This window comes from Salminus brasiliensis, chromosome 5 (assembly GCF_030463535.1).
Source record: "Salminus brasiliensis chromosome 5, fSalBra1.hap2, whole genome shotgun sequence".
Classification (NCBI taxonomy): Eukaryota; Metazoa; Chordata; class Actinopteri; order Characiformes; family Bryconidae; genus Salminus; species Salminus brasiliensis.
In genome coordinates, this window is record NC_132882.1 from 29,322,207 (window position 1) to 29,341,392 (window position 19,186).

At 41.3% G+C, this 19,186-nt stretch overlaps 1 protein-coding gene across 1 annotated transcript in view; it reads left to right on the top strand.

Annotated features, from left to right (window-relative positions):
- lars2 (leucyl-tRNA synthetase 2, mitochondrial) overlaps nucleotides 1-19,186 on the top strand; it is an 87,025-nt gene that overhangs the window by 20,775 nt on the left and 47,064 nt on the right. Inside the window, exons 4-7 of the mRNA XM_072680091.1 lie at nucleotides 9,702-9,793; nucleotides 11,430-11,490; nucleotides 13,157-13,246; nucleotides 14,979-15,122. Coding sequence (XP_072536192.1) covers nucleotides 9,702-9,793; nucleotides 11,430-11,490; nucleotides 13,157-13,246; nucleotides 14,979-15,122 — 387 coding nt within the window. The remainder of the gene's footprint in view (nucleotides 1-9,701; nucleotides 9,794-11,429; nucleotides 11,491-13,156; nucleotides 13,247-14,978; nucleotides 15,123-19,186) is intronic.

The following is a 19,186-nucleotide window of genomic DNA, read 5'->3' on the forward strand; positions in this document are numbered from 1 at the left end:
ACTCGACTCTTCCTTTCTTTATCTTGTGTTTTTGTTTCACTCCCTTTCTTTTTTCCATAGTATGTCTCTCTTCTCTAAATCTCTCCTATTTTAAGTTGTCTATCCTGTTGTGTTCACATTTTGCCCTCAGAACAGTCCCGTCACCCTTCTCTGTCCTCTCCGTGACCAATCTCTTTCTGGTTGGATGGACAGGCAGCAGCTGCTGGGTGTTGTAAACACAGAGCTTAGTGTAGGTGATGATTTAATGGGCCTTGACCGAGTGCTGGCAGAGTCAGAGAGGCGGCGGAGGTGGCGATGGCGGCAGCGGCAGCAGCAGCAGCAGCAGCTCCGTGCCGTTGATTCAATTGGAACTGACAGCGTTCAGTCAGGTTCTCATGTCCAGAGAGGTTTAGAGAGGGGTGAAAATAGACGCGTGAGAATGGCTGTATGGCTCTACACACTTAATCATGTGAATATTGGAGAGCTCAGGCGCGAGTGCCTGCTGGCCTAGGGCTGGGAATATGGGTCCAAATCTTCTTACAGTATCATTTTTTTATTTTTTTTTTTTAGTTCAATATTGATAATTAAATGCATTTAGCATCTGGTGCCTGGACTTCAAATCTGAATAGGATTTTCAACCATGAAGAAAACAAAGGTGATCAGATTAAAGAAAAAAAAAATTATGCTGTCTCTCCTAGTCTCATAGTCTCAAGTACTCTCCATAATTTTAACTGATGAGTTTACACTGTAAGAAGGGCTTTGTCTGTTCAAACTGAAAAACATAAGCTCCCTGGACAGGACAATTAGTCACCTTTCGTGTTTAAGGCGGTAGTAACGTCCTGCAGAAGGGTGTTGCACGAGGATAATCAGGCTATTAATACCTGAGGGGGGTGTGACAGGATTCACAGACTGAGAAGAGGTGGTACATTGCGGTGAGGGTATTGTTCGATGTGTGGAAAATGGGCCAGCTGAAGGAAGTAGCTGAATATACAGGTGTATTAAAGTGTACAGGTCTTCCAGCAGTGACAGTAATCCCAGCCTACCGTAAATTCTTATCAGAATTGTGGAAGAAAGGCAAAATCGACGGCCAGGGACCCCGCCGGGCTTCACAGCGTGTGGATGAAAAAAGACTCGCTTCCAGCTTAGATCTGCTTTTTGAAGTCAACACAGGTCCTTTACAACCAATTTCTGAAAGGCCACTTCACAGGTAACTGCATACAATCAACATACAGAGACCACTTCATCAAACAAAGCTGAGTTACCTGAATTTGCATAATAGTGATTTTTGAATGCTCTTAAAGTTTAAATATTAGTCGTGTGTTGTTTAAATATGAATAATTATGTATTTGCATAATAATTAAAAGCAGTTGTTTTTGAGCAGTTGTCATTTCTGCAAATAAATGCTCTAAATAGCAATATTTTAATTAGAAATGTAGGGGAAATGTTGTCCATGGTTTATGAAATACATCACAAATGTTAATGTCCCTAAACACATTGCCTATAAATAGCAAAACCAGAGAAACTGATCATGTAGGGTGATCTTTTATTTATTTTTTTCTGGAGCTGTATATCAGAGCAGAGTGGCACACAAGGCCTTTACTCACTTCTGCTCGAGAATATTTCTGTAAACTGGGATTTCTGCCACTGCTAGTAGACCCGTATGAACGTATGCTTCTATACACTTGTAGATTCAGCTGCTTCCTTCACACTATGGCCTTTGCAGTCACTCCTTTTTGTCATTCATTAACATCTGCTTTGCGACCCATTTACCACCTCCTCTCAGTCTGTGAATCCCATCACACACCCTGCAGGTATTTATAGCCCGATCATCTGCAGGAGCCTGAAGTCAATACCACCTTAAACAGGCAAGGTGGCTAATTTCTGGTCTGGTTGGCTCATTTCTGCTTACTTCATGTGATGATAAGCAAGTGAACTGGGTTTATTCAACTAAAATAAACACTTTGAGTGAACCATCATTTGATTGATAAAGTATTTGAGTTGAATAATCAAAAAGTTGTCAAAAGGCAAATATGCAATAAATTTTTACTCGCCTTCTGCTCTAATTTTGCAGTTTTGCGACAGCAACATATGCTCTCTCCACCAATCACAGATCTCTTTCTGCCGTTGGCATGGTAACAGTCAGCTGTGTCTACTGACCACTAGAATTTTTTTATTGAACTGACTGTGTATCCTCCTCGCCTGTGGAGCTGCATCTCCGAGATCTGTTAAAAAAACGCCCAAAGTCAGTTAACCTGCATCCGAGCGGTGTGTAGAAGCTCTCCCAAAGTTTCATCTGTGGTAGAACTTCTGTGGTAGAACTGTTGCAGGCAATGTTTACTCTTGGAGGCCCTGTCTCAAATCTCTCCTCCTCCCCTATAAAGAGCACTTCATTGGTTGAGAAATACCAGCACCTCCACCCAGACAGTGCATAATCTGTCTGATCTACTATTTAAATTCAGCAGTCAGACAGATGACTCTCTATTTAAAATTCTGTCACTGGTTGACAGTGTTTTTTAAGTAGTGCACTATGTAGGGAGCAATAAAATAGCAACTGACTATGTAAACGTACCATTCATTCACCAGTCCGTACATGGAAACTACCTGTCAAAATCAGCTCATTTTAGACATATATACGCCTGCCTATTTAGCCTACAGCTGTTTAGCTTCAACCATTCACATTAAAGAAATGTTTGAGCCTAGACTGCCTTTTTGAGTCCTAGTCTAGGGCAGCCAATAAGAAAAGAGTATGTTAAAGCAGCATTATGGAGAATTTTATTTTTGTTCTTGGGCGCCCCCTACAACTTAAGAGTGTAATTCACTGCAGTGAAGGCTAATTTGAGTTCCCGCAATCATTGTTTTGCCCACTTCTTTAGCTACGTGGTGCAGTTAGCAGTATGCCGAGCCCAGAGTAGCAATGATAGAGATGCTGTTTTCCCATTTACAGGTCAGTGGATCATCACAGTGGCTTTAAAGCTGCTATTTTAAGGTCAAATATTACATATTGTTACTTTAATATATTTTAGTGTTGATGGTGCAGCATGTTTAAATGTAAGAGATGAAGAGAGACTGGAAAATAAGTGTGTAAAAATGTAGAAGTAGAAATGTAATAAGTGGGTACCAGAAGGACGGGGAGAATGCTGGAAAAGTGTACTGTATATGGTGCCTTTATAAGTAGTTATTGTTATTGCTTTGTCACTCAAGCCCATTTTGGCTCATGTTTATGCTCCACTCGAATCTTTCAAGCCTTCATCTGAAAACTGTCAGCTGCTGGCATGTGTGTCTACTGAGTTCAGAGACGCCACCCTTTATCAACAGTGCTGAGAAGCTAATGATCAACATGGTTTAGAGAAAGCGTCGCCTGTACAGTTCGCTCTTCCTGGCAGGATAATAAAGACCATGTGATTGACAGCTGTCTTGTCTCTTGAAGGATGTTTACCATGGAAATCAAAGAAATAATTTTATAGCTCTTATGCATTACATATACAACTGGGGAGATGATGCTTGTTGAGATACGGAAGCCGGTGTCTCTGATTCTAACTTTTTATCCAGTTATGTCCGTCCTTAAGCTCCCTCAGTCTTTGCTCATGCAGCAGATGGAGAGGTGCTGTTGGCACTGTTTTAGAGAGTACCGCATGTCTCCGCGAATTCTCCTCTGTCCTTCACCTCAGAGCGTCTGCTTTTGTTATGCAAATCCATTTTTGGGAAAGACTAACTAAACTAAACTAAAGCTTTGCTAAAAACCGTTTATGCAGCTTTAATTTGACCGTTCTCATAAAAGCACAACTGCAGTCGTTTCAGTTACGAAGTTCGTTCAGTTTTAGGTCTTTGCTGCACATAGAAATGGACTGCAGGTCAGGAAACTAGTTAGTGGTATAAAGGAATGACCCATAGCACACCACTTCTGTGAAACGTCTTAATGAGACTGTTTTGGAGCTGGATCCTTCGTCTTCTTGACGAAATGACAGATCAGAAGTGTGTAACCTTGTCTTGCTGCACAACCCTGCAAGCCACACCACCAAACCGCTTGTAGTTCAGCAGGTCTAAGGGGTCTCAGATGGGCTGAATCGTTTTCCCAATTTAAATCCAATCGAGCTTGGTTTCTCTTGATGAAAAGAAGGATAAAGTCAGACGTCCTACAAAATAAACAAGTGCTGAAAGTGGCTGTAGCCAAGGTTTGGCAGAGGCAAATATAGCAGACTATTTGTTGATCTCTGTGAATCACAGGCTTTATCACAGCTATGTGTGTTTGAGGATTTGGCACTTTTTACCTTCCAAACTGCTCCACCTCAACTAATCTAACATCCCACCTTAATTTAAACTCAGGGCCTGTTTACACCTCGCATTAACATGCGTTTGTATCTGAATAGGATCTACTATGGATCTACTTTAACCGGATTCAGTTTACCCTTGTCATGAAACTGCGTCCTCTGCACGACCAGATGAGCTTGGATTTTACTTTCCTGTGTAAAAAGCTCAACATGTAAGAGCCCTTCGAGCTTCAAGTACGGCTCGGCTCGACCCGCCGTCCCGTAAGATCCACGAAAGACAAGCGTCCAGGCTTTTTTCTGTCCTGGCACCAAAGTGGTGGAACGAACTTCCCCTGGGTGTCCAAACAGCAGAGTCGCTCACTGTCTTCAAATGCAGACTGAAGACCCACCTCTTCAAAGAATACTTGGACGAATAGCAGAGTACTATGGTCACCCTATTGACTTATGTTTAGTAGTGTCTAAACTTAGAGGTATCTTTTAATTTTAGTCTATTCAAACTAGCTGAGGTTTTTCTTGGGTAAATAGCAAAACACTGTAAGTCGCTCTGGATAAGAGCATCTACTAAATGCCTTAAATGTAAGCATGTGCATCATTTTCGGTTCACTTCCTGTAAACAGTGATTTCTCATCAAAATGTACCTGCTCCGAGAGACATAGAACAGTTTAGATGAATGGTGGGGGTTCGACAAATGGTATGGAACAAATGGAATGGTGCGTATTCGACAGGCGTATTTCCGCTTGCCGAGTGGAACTCCTTTCGTGTACACTTGTATAAAATGTGGATGAGATAAGTAAATGACCTCCTCCGCATGTGGTCAAAATGATCAGATCGGAATCCAATCACAATGGGTCTTGAGTAGTGTTTACATCTGGCTTGTCATGCGGTACAAGTCCAGTCTGAACGTGACCTGATCACCAAAAACGCTGGTTCACTGAAGGTAAACTTCAGTTGTAGTGGGAAATGTGCTCAAATTAAAACCAGTAAGATGTCAAATCAAAAAGTACAGATAAGAATTAATCAAGAAATAATTAATTAATTAATTAATTAATTAATTACAGAAAATAAAGCAAAAAATATTTTAAAGGAATGCAGTATTCAATACGAAGCAGCTACAATAAACTGAAACAGCAGTGTTTTAGATTGTCTTGTAATACATTCAGATTGCTGATGATGTTACTGTAGATATAAATAATTATAATGGCTCAAAAGAAGCAGCAGTTTTTGTAAGTTATAGATTTGGAAATATGTGAAAATAAATGTGTTATTAGTTTTACATTAACTTTAAAAATGTGCTGGCCCTCAATGGGAGCAAGACATTTTCTTTTTCTTTTTTTGGGAGGAGGCACTGGAAGGCATTCACACATGCCCAGCATGAGACAACTTTAGGTTTAGCATTGTGAAAAATACTTGTATTAAAAGCCTGAAAAGGGCCAGATGCACCATCTCCTAAAGCATGGCTAAAAGAAATGATCAAACTGTTACACAAGGAGGAAATAACAGACATGGACAATTTTCTTCTACAGTACCTGGAAAACACAAAGAAATAATGGCAATCTTGCATCAGATCACAGAGCAAATAGTATCACTAATGTAAAGAAAATTCAGGGAGACACTAGGTCATTTCAAGTTGTTTAAAGTATTGCTATGTGTACCCCTGCTCAATAAATGATTTATGATATATATAAAAAAAAATTCAAGGTTGGGTAAGCTTTACAGAACATTTTTATTTATTTATTTATTTATTATTGTTTTTAAAACAATTAATTCAGCCTAATAGGAAAAGGGTTCCCACTGAGCAAATAGATGTATTTAAATAAATAAGATTTAAAAAGAAAAAATATATATATTTTAAAATATATATTTTTTTATTTTGTTTTATTTTGGCAGTAAACCTTAGTCAACTTGGAGATCCAACATGTTTTTAGCTTAATGTAGGCATGTAGGGGTATCGTTGGAGTATATGCATATAGGCCTATTGGGGTATTCTTGGGGAATTCATATAGGCCTGTTTGGGGTATTATTGGGGTGTGCTTATTGGCCAATTGGTATTACGGTATTCTTGGGGTATGCCTATAGGTCTTTTGGGGTATTCTAGGGGTATGTCTATAGGCCTGTTGGGCCAAGTAAACCTTAGTCAACTTGGAGATCCAAAATGTTTTTAGCTTCATATTGTCACAGTGAAGCAAAACCTTGTACCTCCAAATGGCAACTGTTGGAGAGAAGTTTAATTTAAAATCAATTTAAAAACATTTTATTCAAAGTCATTTTGGAGCTTTGCTATTGGTTCACTCAGCAAGAAAGTTTGAAACAATGAAAAGAACTACTGCCAGATTCAAATTCTGTCAATAATTGAGATGCAAATGACGCTAACTGTATAACCTCTACCTGTTCCATTACTTAGACCTGTGAAGTCTCTGTTTGTCAGTGTCATTTCAGTCCAGTGTCTATATCCACACAGGCTGCATCACGCAAATGATTCCTGAAGGGTTGAGCAAGTGTGACACTTAACACTCTCTCTACAAGTTAAGATAATTGTGATGCTAAGATGGGCTGGATCTTAAAGTACAACTTGAAACATACAGAGACAGACAGTCTGTAATGTACGCTGGAGCTAATCTGTTTAGTACTGTCCTAAACCTGTGCTAAAAGAGACTGGAACCCAGTGTAATGATGCCAGAATTTGCTGTGCTATGGAGTGTTGTAGTTAACACGCTCACTAAATGTTCTGGAAGAGCTGCAGCTCATCAATCTCTCTTTTTGGCAGCCCAGTAAAAAGTGACTAAGTCAAGTCGTGAGATTGCACTTCCAGTTTCTTTGCCTTCTGCAGACACGCTCATGTGGTCTTACATGAGCAATGTTCCTCAACTGGTTTGACCTGTGGAGCTCTGTGAAGAGTGTTCACTGAAGCTCATTTTGTTGAACAAACTCTCAAATCTTCTGAGCGTAAAGAAGCTTTTCTAAAGAACTTTTACATCAACTGAAGGTTCTTTAAGCATATAAAAGGTTCTCAGTGTAGCCTGTTGTTGTGAGATGTGCTACACTTGCCTATAGGCCTGTTGGTGATGATCTTGAGGTATACCTATAGGGCATAGGCCTTTTGGGGTATCCTTTACATCAAGTAAAGTAGGCATGTAGGGGTATAGTTGGGGTATATGCATATAGGCCTATTGGGGTATTCTTGGATAATGCATACAGGCCTGTTGGGGGTATTTTTGGGGTATGCTTATGGGCTTATTGGGGTATTATTGGGGTATGTTCATAGGCCTATTACTGTAATCTTGGGGTATGCAGATAGGCCTATTGGGGTATTCTTGGGGTATGCTTATAGGCCTATTGAGGTAATATTGGGGAATGCTTATAGGCCTATTGGGGTATTATTGGGGTGTGCTTATTGGCCAATTGGGGTATTATTGGGGTGTGCTTATTGGCCAATTGGGGTATTATTGGGGTATGTTCATAGGCCTATTATGGTATTCTTGGGGTATGCCTATAGTTTTATTGGGGTATTCTAGGGTTATATCTATAGGTCTGTTGTGGGTATTTTTGGGGTATGTCTATAGGCCTTTTGGGGGTACATTGAAGGTGTGGGCCCTATAAAAGTGATCTGAGACCAAAGCTGACAGGAAACTGCATGCTACATTCACTTACTGCTAATGAACACTAATGTTAATAAGCTAATTGTCTAAAGGTGCTGCCATTGACGTTGTGCAAAAGAGTGGCGAAATGTCCTCGAAATCCCCAGGGGCTATACCCCTTTAGTTCTTTTAGTAGCTCATAACATGGTGCGTTGGTATTTATTTATTTATTTATTTATTTATTTATTAGTTATATTTTTCTTCCTTTCCCACAGTTCATAGTTTCGTTACAGGGCAGTTTTAGCAACCTCTTGCCTTAATAACATTCAGTGCTTTGCTTAACAAATGAGGTGCAGCCAGTTACCAAGGATACTGATTCTCCTCCGCTACAGTCACTGTCTCCCCCCTCCCCATCTCTCTCTCTCTCTCTCTCTCTCTCTCTCTCACCTCTCTCCACTCTGTTTCTTTCTTCTCACCTTTCTCAGCTTTCTGCTTTTTCCATCTTCTTGTATCCTCCCTCTCCCCCTTCATCTCCCTCTCTCTCTTCTTCCTCTCTCCCTCCCTCTCTCCCCCCTTTTCTCTCTCTCTTTAATAATAGCACTCTTCACTTCTATTGTCCACATGTTTTATTGTTTAATGCTAAGAGAAGAAAGCCAGTTCTGTTTGAAGGGCAGGGTGAGAAAAACTGCCAGCAACAGGCAGTGTTTGAGGTGGTGGGGAGAAAGAGGGATAAATACAGTGTGGCTGTCTGATAGAAGAGGGTACACTCTCACCTCTCCGATCTGATCGCTGCTGTGATAAGACCTTAATGATGTGACATCCCATTAGGGTGAAACATGGACGTTTTATTATAAAAGAGGCTCTGGTCTGCACAAGCACTGGCCATTTAACACTGCTACTCTGGGCCATTCCCTACTCGAGGTATGCTTGGATTCGAGCGGTAATGTGAGCAATTAATGATCTGTGGTCCACTATGAGTCTGCAATATCTGCAATTTTTACCAGTAATAATTCCATAGTGAATTAGCTTCTGTACTTCACCAATCTCAGAGCTCCCTCTGTAATGGGAGTCCCATTCAGCCTCACTGTAATTTAATAAAACCTGCTAACAGACAGCAGCACATCTTCTTAGGTGACCAGAAAAAACAAGCCACTAGAAGGCTAGCTTCACTCGTCTCTGTCCTCTCTTTAAGTCTGAGGAACCCGGCAAGCTAAAGGTCAAGCCATGACTGGGGGCCTCTCCGCATCACTGTGCAATTTAACTGTTGGGTGCCAGGATGGACGGGAGGTCCCAACGCAGCACCGTAGCTAGGAAGATCCGCTGCCCACCGATTAGATGCCAAATGGGAGGAACAACAGAACATTCAGGAATACTGGCATGGGCGTCTGCTAAAGAATGCATCAGTCCCTGGTGCTTTCCTCTAAGCGCGTTGGTTGCCTGGTCATCTTTTTAAAAGAGCTGGTGGCTGGTTGCACATGTGTCAGTCCTCACCCTCCCAGTGTCAGGAGCATTACATGTGATGGGGGGAGAGTACCAATGAGTAGGTTGGATAATTGGCTAATCTAAAATTGGAAAATTAGATTAGACACATTTAAGGTTTTGCTATGCTGAGATGTGTCCAATTACCTGTAATAACTGCTTGTGTCCTAAGGTTCTCTGCTTTCCTGCCTCACAAACTTACAAGTCAAAAACACAAGATAATATATTTAAATAAAAATGAGACAAACGACAAAAACCTTAATCAAATATAAATGACACAACTTCTCTGTCGACTTCAAACACGACAAAAGATTGCTCTCAGATCGGGGTTCTGGTTCTGTATTGGTGGTGTTTTGGTGAAATGATGAGAGGACTGAGCACTGTTTGTGTCCGGTGGCAGGTATTGAACCCAATGGGCTGGGATGCTTTCGGCCTTCCTGCGGAGAACGCTGCCATTGAGCGAGGCCTGGACCCCGAAGACTGGACAAAAAGGTAGACATACACTATACACAACCCCTCCCACCATGTCCTCCTCTTGTGCTGGATCTTTAAACAGCCCATATTCAACTGATTGTAATTATTCTAGGGATGTCTCAATACAGCCTCATGGTTTAGAGAAGATGAGCTGCTTAAAGTAAAATGCTAATAATAGTTATAATGAGACATTCTGGACTGACTGATTTTGTTTATTAGAGACTTTTCCTAAAATGACTTTTATAGTGTGCTTAATATCTTATAATCCAGTCTGACTCTCCTCCTTGACCAATCAGCTCCCAGTTCATTTAAAACACTGCAGTCCAGTTGCGTCCTGTATGTGTGTAGTGGTACTGAAATCTGTTGTTGTTGGTCTACTGATGTGAAATAACTGGTTTATAGTGGATGAATGTGCTGTGACTTGGGTTTCTACAGCATGTGTGTATTAGCATTAGCGTTAACCTCCACTCGGTTCTGAATGTCAAAGAAAGCCATGCGGTTCTCCCGCTGGTAAAACACAGCGCTGTAAAATAGCTCCACCCTGCAGACTCTCAACTGCTTTATTCACCCTCTGAGAACGTCCGCACTGCTGCTGGCTGGGCAATAATGTCCATCAGTGGTGCCTTGAGGACACCAGATGGCGCTCTGAACACTGTGGTTAAAACACACTCTTGGATTAAACAGAATTCGCTTGGGATTAAAATAGCCGATACCAGATCCATTGAATCATGCCTTGATCCTGACCCCCTGGATTAGATGGGGATATCACCATGTTTCCAATCTGGATTCTGTTTATAATGTTTTTATTCATGTGCACAACCTTTTTCCAACCTTTCAGAATTAAGCAGGTGATTTGTAAATTTACCTTTGAGACTTGTAAATGACCATTGGTCTGATTGGTTCACCCCTTTACAAGTGCTTTTTGTCTTTGCTTGTTGCAAAAAAAAACTGGTTGGTCTGCAGTAACAACCTTCTTTTTCACTTCAATGTGACTGGGTTGGTTATATGCAAGTGTGTTCATGCTTGTGACCTCACAACCACGTCAAATTAACCAGTGGCTGTCCTTGCAGCCTTGTTTCCGTATGTAAACTATGTGGGCTAGGGAAGGAACCATTGAAACTTAAATGGCTTAGTCCATAAAACTATATAATGGAGCCATGATGTGGGCCCTTTAAAACATTTGTCATGTCTTGAATGGTTGTTTATGGATATTTGTATTGTCTGTGTCTCCAGGCTCATGTACACAGTGTGAGGTTAAAGGGGACACAGAGACCAGTATTACTGCTGATTTCTAATCTAATATTAATAATAATAATGATAATGTCTTCAGTATCGTCTGACCTTCTCTGTCCCCTTATCTCTTTCTGACTCTCTCTCTCTCGCTCTCGTGTGTATGGTGTGATCAGAGACTGTGAGTGCTGGGGTGTGAGAAGCGATCTGTGTATATGAGCAAAGACTGATAAACGCATAGACACACTTTCGCCAACCGTCAGGATCCATCCACCCACACACACACCAATTCATCAGGGTATCAACAGCCCCCAAACTTTACTTTACAATTCCAGTCAGTCTCTTGAAACATCTCTCTCTCTCTCTCCCCCTGCATTGGTGCTAATCTCTCTCTCTCTCTCTCATTGTCCTTCTGTCTCTACAGTAACATCCAGTCCATGCGGGAGCAGCTCGACAGCCTGGGGCTGTGCTTTAATTGGGACCGGGTGAGTAGGGAGAGATGTGCCCTCTGCGTGTGCGTGTGCGTGTGCGTGTGTGTGTGTGTGTGTGTGTGTGTGTGTGTGTGTGTGTGTGTGTGTGTGTGTGTGTGTGTGTATCTGTCTCTACGGGCGTGGGTGGTCCTCATTTTGTGGGAACCTCCATAGCCTCGCTGGTATTGCATAGTGCACACATGTGCAACTCCCCGTTTGTTTTAGTGAAGCCTGATGGACTTGCATCATTCCATCACTCCAAATATTGAGTCCTAATCTAAGCTCAGAGTTAATGTCACAGTGATGCTCCTTAAAGTGGCTGGTTACCATGTGAACAGGTGGCTGCTATTCCCAGTAATTGCAATAGAAGTCCCATTCTTCCTGAGCTGAAATCCCAGTAATGCAATCATGTGTTTCTAAAGATACGTGCCCATAGTGGTCATATGTTTGGCACGCTGGCACCACATGCTGGTTTACATACTGTCGAGTATCACTTGAGGTGTTATTTTTTTCATATTCGTTTGAGGTGTTATGAAAAATGATTATTATTTTTTTTTATCAAGTACAAACCATTTAGAGCTTTTCAAAGGTTATACAATATTAAATTAAATAAACTAGAAGGCCTTCAAAATTAAACGGTCAGTAAATGATCCATAGAATATTCTTCAGCTTATTAAAATAAAAGACTTTAATGTATGTATGTAAACATAAGTAAAGTCTCAAAACATCCAATTTGCTCCTCAGTCAATGCAGCCCAGGTACTTATATTTGTAAATAATTGGTTATGTGTCCCAAAAAACTACAGTGGCAGGCAAATGTTGCTCATTATTGATGCATATTTCAAAGCTTTGTAAATACATTGACTCCTCCCACCTTGTCCCAACAATCAGGAGCCATGGGCTCCTCTCGGCAGCTGCCTAACATTATAAAAAGTAAAATAATTAAAGCCTACAAAGCAGGAACATTTCACTGATCGTGGGAAGAATGGATTCTGGATGTAAACATCACACCATCTGCACAAAAACCTCTACAGCAGGATAATGACCCTAAACACACCTCAAAATCTACAATGGACTACCTCAGGAGTCACAACCTGAAGGTTTTGCCATGGCCCTCTCAGCCCCCTGACCTAACTGTCATTAAAAAATCAATGCCTAGGCTTTTTTTTTTTTTTTTTTACTGTAAATCAAGGCAATGAAAAAGCTCTTGCTTATGAAATATTAAAGAAATGCTTCATCTTTACCAATCAAGTCACTTTTACTTGCTAAACTATTCACAGTGACAGATGTTTCGATCAGGGATGCCCAGACTTTCCAATATGCAATGCAGGCAGTCAGTCAGTCAGAACAGAGCACATTTATATACATCAGTCATTTAAAAACAGTTATAAAATATTGATTATAAGTGCTTGTGTGTCTTACTTGGAGACCAGTGAGAGGTTTTAACAAACAATGTTATGCAAAGTATTAACAAAATGTTATTGATGGATTGCCAAGGTTAATTTGAATATTAAGTAAATTTACTCCGTTAATCAAGTTTAGTCAATTCATTGTGACCACCTTAAATATTGGCAATTCCATCCAAGCTCTATTGCAGAAACTCTGTATTTCATCACTTAAATGTCCAATAAATGTCCTTTTTATTTCCCAGTTCTCAAGAATTTATTCAAATCTGTTAACAGGAAATCACTACTTGCCTGCCTGACTATTACAAGTGGACCCAGCACTTATTCGTGAAGCTTTATGAGGCTGGGCTGGCCTATCAGAAAGAGGTATGACACGTCCTTCCTGTGATGATTGATTTGTGGTCAGTAATAAGACATATATTATATACATTTTATGTGTATATATATATATATATATATATATATATATATATATATATATATAAAGTACATATATACATATATGTATACATACATACATATATACATATAACATACATATATATATATACATAATTTTTTTATAAGACATATTAAGACTGGTGAGCTAGAAATGTGTCCCTGTAGATGCTGATGCTTTAGCTCTTATTGATGCATAAAGGAGGCTTTTGACAATTTTCCTTATTTTACAACAACTGCTGCTGCTGCTACTACTACTACAACTGCTACTACTACTACCACAACAACTGCTGCTGCTACTTCTACTACTACTACACTGCTGCTGCTACAATCATTTCTACTACTAGTAATGCAACTACTACTACAGCTACTACAACTGCTACTACAGCTATTTCTACTACTAGTAATACAACTACTACTGCTACTACTACTACAACCACTGCTGCTACTTGTAATATAAAAACTGTTACTAATACTTCTAATAGAATTACTGCTACTAATACTACTTCTGCTACTAATACTACAACTACTGCTACTAATAAAACTAATACTGCTACTGTTACTAGTAATAGAACTACTGCTGCTGCTACTACTAGTAATACAACTACAACTACTAATACTTCTAGTAGTAGTAGTACAAAGAAAGAAGCTGCTTATAGGTGGTGGCTGATGTTCACTGCTGTTCAGTTGATATTGGCAGTTTAGGGATTTTGTGTTTATTTCTAAACCATAACATGTACATAGTGAATTGAAGTCTGATAAACTACACCAGACTGCAGATATGAGTTGATGTTTCGATCAATATTTTAGTAAGAAGTGTAAAATGAATAAAATCATATCTATTTCAAATCATTTCCTTACACTGTTTCCTGTCATCTTCCTCAAGAGCTAATTACCACTTATAAGACAAGATTCTGGTTCTGGACGTTAACTCTATCCTTGGTATTAACGTTTTAAAGAGGCATCTTTTTTTTAAATCTCATAAAGCTCTGTTAACCGTCCTAAATATATCTAACTTTCCTTTCTTCCTTTGTACTTTCCTACTAATTATTGTGTGAAGATTAACAGAACAGAACTGTTTTATTAGAATTATTTACTGTACTTACTGTATCTACAGCTGAATGGGTTTTATTCTATTGAAAAAAAAATCAATTCCCAAATTGTGAACAGTGGGATAAACTTTAGAGAAAGTGAGAGATAAGCAGAGAGTGTGGTGCTATTAATATGCATGTGTCCTCAGAATGACACAGTATGAGAGTAAAACCTGTAGAACACTGGGTAAACTCTGGACACGACCTGCAGGCTCGCTGTAACATCCTCAGAAAGGCGTCTCTCTGTGGTTCACATTGGGAATGTCTATGACTGGATGGTGTGGAGCATGTCTGTACAGGCCTAATGTGTGTGGTATAGAGGAGATGTTTAATTCTGATGTAGAAAGTGTGGAATCGTCTGCATTTCTCCAGCCACAAAGAGCAGATGTTCTCTCCTGCATGGCAACATTTCACCCAGTGAGCAGAGTTTACTGCAGCCTATCCCTGAGCGCCAAGCCCTCAGCTTCACCAGCTGGTCTCCAAGACATCAATACACATCTCCACTTCTAGGCTGTCTGAGGTGAGCAAATACTGTAAACTCAGACCTCTATGTGTGTGTCTGTCTTAAGGCGGTGGTGAACTGGGATCCCGTAGACCAGACAGTCCTGGCTGATGAGCAGGTGGATGAAAACGGCCGTTCGTGGAGGTCTGGTGCCCCTGTGGAGCAGAAGCTTCTCAGGCAGTGGTTCATCAAAACCACCAACTATGGCAAGGTGAGTTACTATGCAGCGCCACGATCATCTGCCCTTAGCTCTGAACCTGTGGTGCTGTTATCGAGTCTCTAGAGTGTTCTCCTCCATTTCCACTGTTCTTGAATGTTCTTCCCTTTCCACACTCCAAGGGTGTTCTCCCCCATTCTCACTGCTTTTCTACTACTATTAGGATGTTAGAATGATCCTCGTTCACATTGCTTACAGTCTGTGTCCCTCAGTACCAAGAATGGACTCCATACAAGAACACAAATCTCTAATTGCAAGAACAGACAGACAGAGTCTCCCTTACCAGAGTCTGATGGGGGCCCAAAAAATGATCAGTTATCAGGACGAGTTTGTAATGTTTTTTTTCATGTCCAATATCAAACCTGTGTCGGGCTCAGGCAGTGTTGTACTCCGTCTTCAGAACCCACTGTTCTGAAAAAGTAAACTCTTCTTTTACTCAGATTTTATTCGTATGATGGTGGTTGTTATTATATTGTGGCGGTCTCCATCAAATTCCCAATAAAATCACCTTCCTTACAGTATTGCAATACATTGCAACCACCAACATGCAATACATTGCAACACCCTACCAACCACCAAGAACCACCTTATCAACATCATAGCTCTTGGTAACACCTGCAACCATCTGAAATGCCATATTAACCACCTGGATCACTTTTGCACACACTTCTGCTTAAAACGCAGAAATGCCTTAGCAACACCATAGCAACCACTTGCTAGGCCACCGCAAGGCTATAGCACTCGCTAAGCAACGCCTTAGCAACCTGAGTGACCACAGTAGCAACCATCAGATTTGTCTTTGCATTAACAGGACGGTCAGTGCAGTTTAATATACAATGTGTTTAAGCACGAGCTTTGGCTCAATTCTGTGACCATCATCCCATCCTCTGCTCTGAGGTCTACTGTGTGGAGATGTTTGAGGTGTGAATAAACGATAGGACTAGTCCATCTTTAAATTTACCTGGGAAAAGCAACTCACTCCTGTCTTCAGTTCCTGCACTGTGTTGCCTCTCACAGTCACAGACGGTCTTTCGTTTATTATAGTTGCGCAAAGTGAAGTAAAGATAATGATTGTATCTAAGATATTGAGAGAGAGCAACACTGATTTTACAGATTTCTTTTTCACATAGAAAAAAAATGTGCACCCTTCAAATGTTACAATAATACTAACACATTAATAACACCCAGCCTACCACATGAGGTACCACAGCAACTGCTTGGCCAACCCCCATCCACCACCTTAGACACCACAACAACGGCCAAAGCAACTACCTCAAACACCTCAGCAAGCACCTAAAAAACAACAGTCGCCAAGAAACACCTTAGCAACACCATAGCACTCACTTAGCAACTACCATGTCAGCAACCCACAGGAATACCCAACAACTACCCTGGCAACCACCAAGAAATACCCTAGCAACACTATAGCACCCATTTAGCAAAATCTTGAAACACGTTGACCTGATGTAACACATGTAACCACCTAGTATACCATAGCAACCACCCAGGGACACCATAGCAACTGTAGAGGAGTGCCCTACAAACCACTTGGTATACAATAGTAGAACAGTTGCACCCTAGTGATCACATAGCAAAAGCTCAGTCAGGCACAGCACAGTCTGTCTATAGCCCATTTCTGGATGCACCATTGGTGCCATGGGACCACCATAGGACCACCACTGACATTAATTATTATTTACTAATAGGACCACCGTTGACATTACTAATTATTTAAGTAACAGAGGTGATTATGAATGACAGCTACACCTAAAAAGTTCGCTTTACAGTCAACACTTTAAACAACCCTTAAAACTCAGAGTGCCAATCCACATCTGGGCATACAGACATACACACATTCACACTCCTACATACACACACACCAGGGCAATTTTCAGTAAGCAGTTCAGCTGCTTGATCTCCATGTTTTTTGACACGGTCATGGGGAGAACATGGAAACTCCACCAAGATAGGCACTTGAAACCTTGAAGACCCCAGGCAGACCAGGTTAACCAGCAAACACACTGTGCCATATTAGATGCCACAGTAATTCCAGCCTCTACAAAGTGCCTCTGTATAGTAACTGTATCTAATAAAATGGCCAGTGTGTGTAGGTACAAGCAAGGTGCACTTCATTTACTGGCCTCTCAGTGTTCGCAGAGTGACTAAATGAAGTAGCAGTGTTCAGGACAACCAAGTTAGACATTATACTCTCGAATCAATACAGAAGCCAAACGGCGGCGTGTCGGACCAGTGTGACCTGCCTAATGCCAATCAGCAGAAGCTCTAGGAGACTGCACTTGTTCTTGTAATCACAGTCTCCGCTGGGCCTCCTTCAGCACTGCCTGCGTAGGCCTGATTGTCGAGGGCTCGCTGTGCCATCCATGCTGTGCCCAACTGAAATTGCCCTGTTTCTACCAAGCCCAGCTCTGTCCATCTGATGGGGCCGGGACAGCTGCCTGATTTGGCCTGATCTTACCTCCTGATTGCAACTGGTGAAGTTGTTACAGGAAATCCCATTGGTTTAAATGGAGTTCGTGAGCAGTTTCATTTGTTGCAATTTGGGAAATCTTAAAAAAAAAAAAAAAGCAAGCAGTAGCATCACAAACAAACGTAAAGCATTTGTTTGGGTGCTGTAATAATTGGAGCAATAAGTGCATTTAAGTAGGTCATTAGGGTGGACCTTCTCTCTGTGGAGTTTTTTTTACACAGCCAATTGTGTTACATTAGCTTTAGAGCGGGGTGTTGCTACCCACTAGGCCAGTTACACTCATATGATGGGATGATGGGGGCAGTACTTAGACGTTTGCACCACATGGGAGTATCTGTGCTAGCTTGTGGCCTAGCATTGATACTTGCTCATTTCCTGCACCATCGTGCACCGTTTTCAACACGCCCCCTTTCCTGGTCAGGGCATCGGGCAAAGCCACAGTCAGGAGTGCTTCCAATAGTTTATTGGAAATAAACTGCAATAAAATACATTTATTGGAGCTGAAGTCTAAATGTTTTCCGATATCCATCTAGTGTGGCTGTAGTAGCATGGTGAACTCTACTGCATGACTTACTGTTGTAACTATATGCTGTAAAGACTGTACAGTTTTCACTGATGGTTCTGTAACTCTCAGCTGTTCCAGAAATGCACGTGTAAAGCTTGTCTGTTAGGGGTGGCTACACTCCCTGACTCTAGGGGGATCCTAGGAGCAAGAAATTCCAATTCTGTTACAATGCTGCTTTAAGTGATTGTGGTTGGGGGGGGGGGGGGGGGAGGGCTGTAGAGAGGGGCCTTCCTACCCACTAGGCCAGTAATACTGGGATATATGATGGCATGATGGAGCTAGCACTTAGATGCTACACCACATGGGAGCCCCCATCACATCCGTATTTAAGGTGAGCATTCCCTAAAACTGCATAGTGTCTCTGTGGTGTCAACAACTGACACGTTTAAGTGGCAGGAGCTTTTTCACAGTGATTTCTCCCTGCCCCTCCTACCCAGAGTTGCTGTGGTTGGGTTGACACTGGGTGGGAGGGCTAATGGAATATTCTGCTATTACAACAGGTCTTATAGACGGAGTCATCTTCATTAGAGCACGGTGATGTTGTTTGAGGACAAACCCTCCTTTCTGCTGCTGCCTTTTGTTTTCTAGACAACTGGTTGCGTATGTGTGTGTGTGTGTGTTGTTCGCACAAGTGGTGTGTAGTTGATTTTCTCTGCCTGTTGTCTCCCTGTCAGATGTTTGAGATGACAAGGTAGGCCAGTGTGTTCCTGTGATTCACAGACGCTCTCATTTGCACAGTGGTAGAACTGTGTGTGTGTGAGTGAGTGAGCACAGTTACGTGCTGGAGGATGGAGAGAGCAGGGGAGTATCATTATCTACCTAATGGGCCAGACTGAGCACTCATTATTGAACCCATCTAATTAGAATGTGTGTTTGTGCATGTATGCACGTGTGTGCTTGTCTGTACTACAGGTTATAAAGCGTGTGTTTAAAAAAGGCCCACTGTTGTTTCTTTCATGCATGATGGGCGAAGATGGACATACTGGCTTATGCAATATCGCGGCC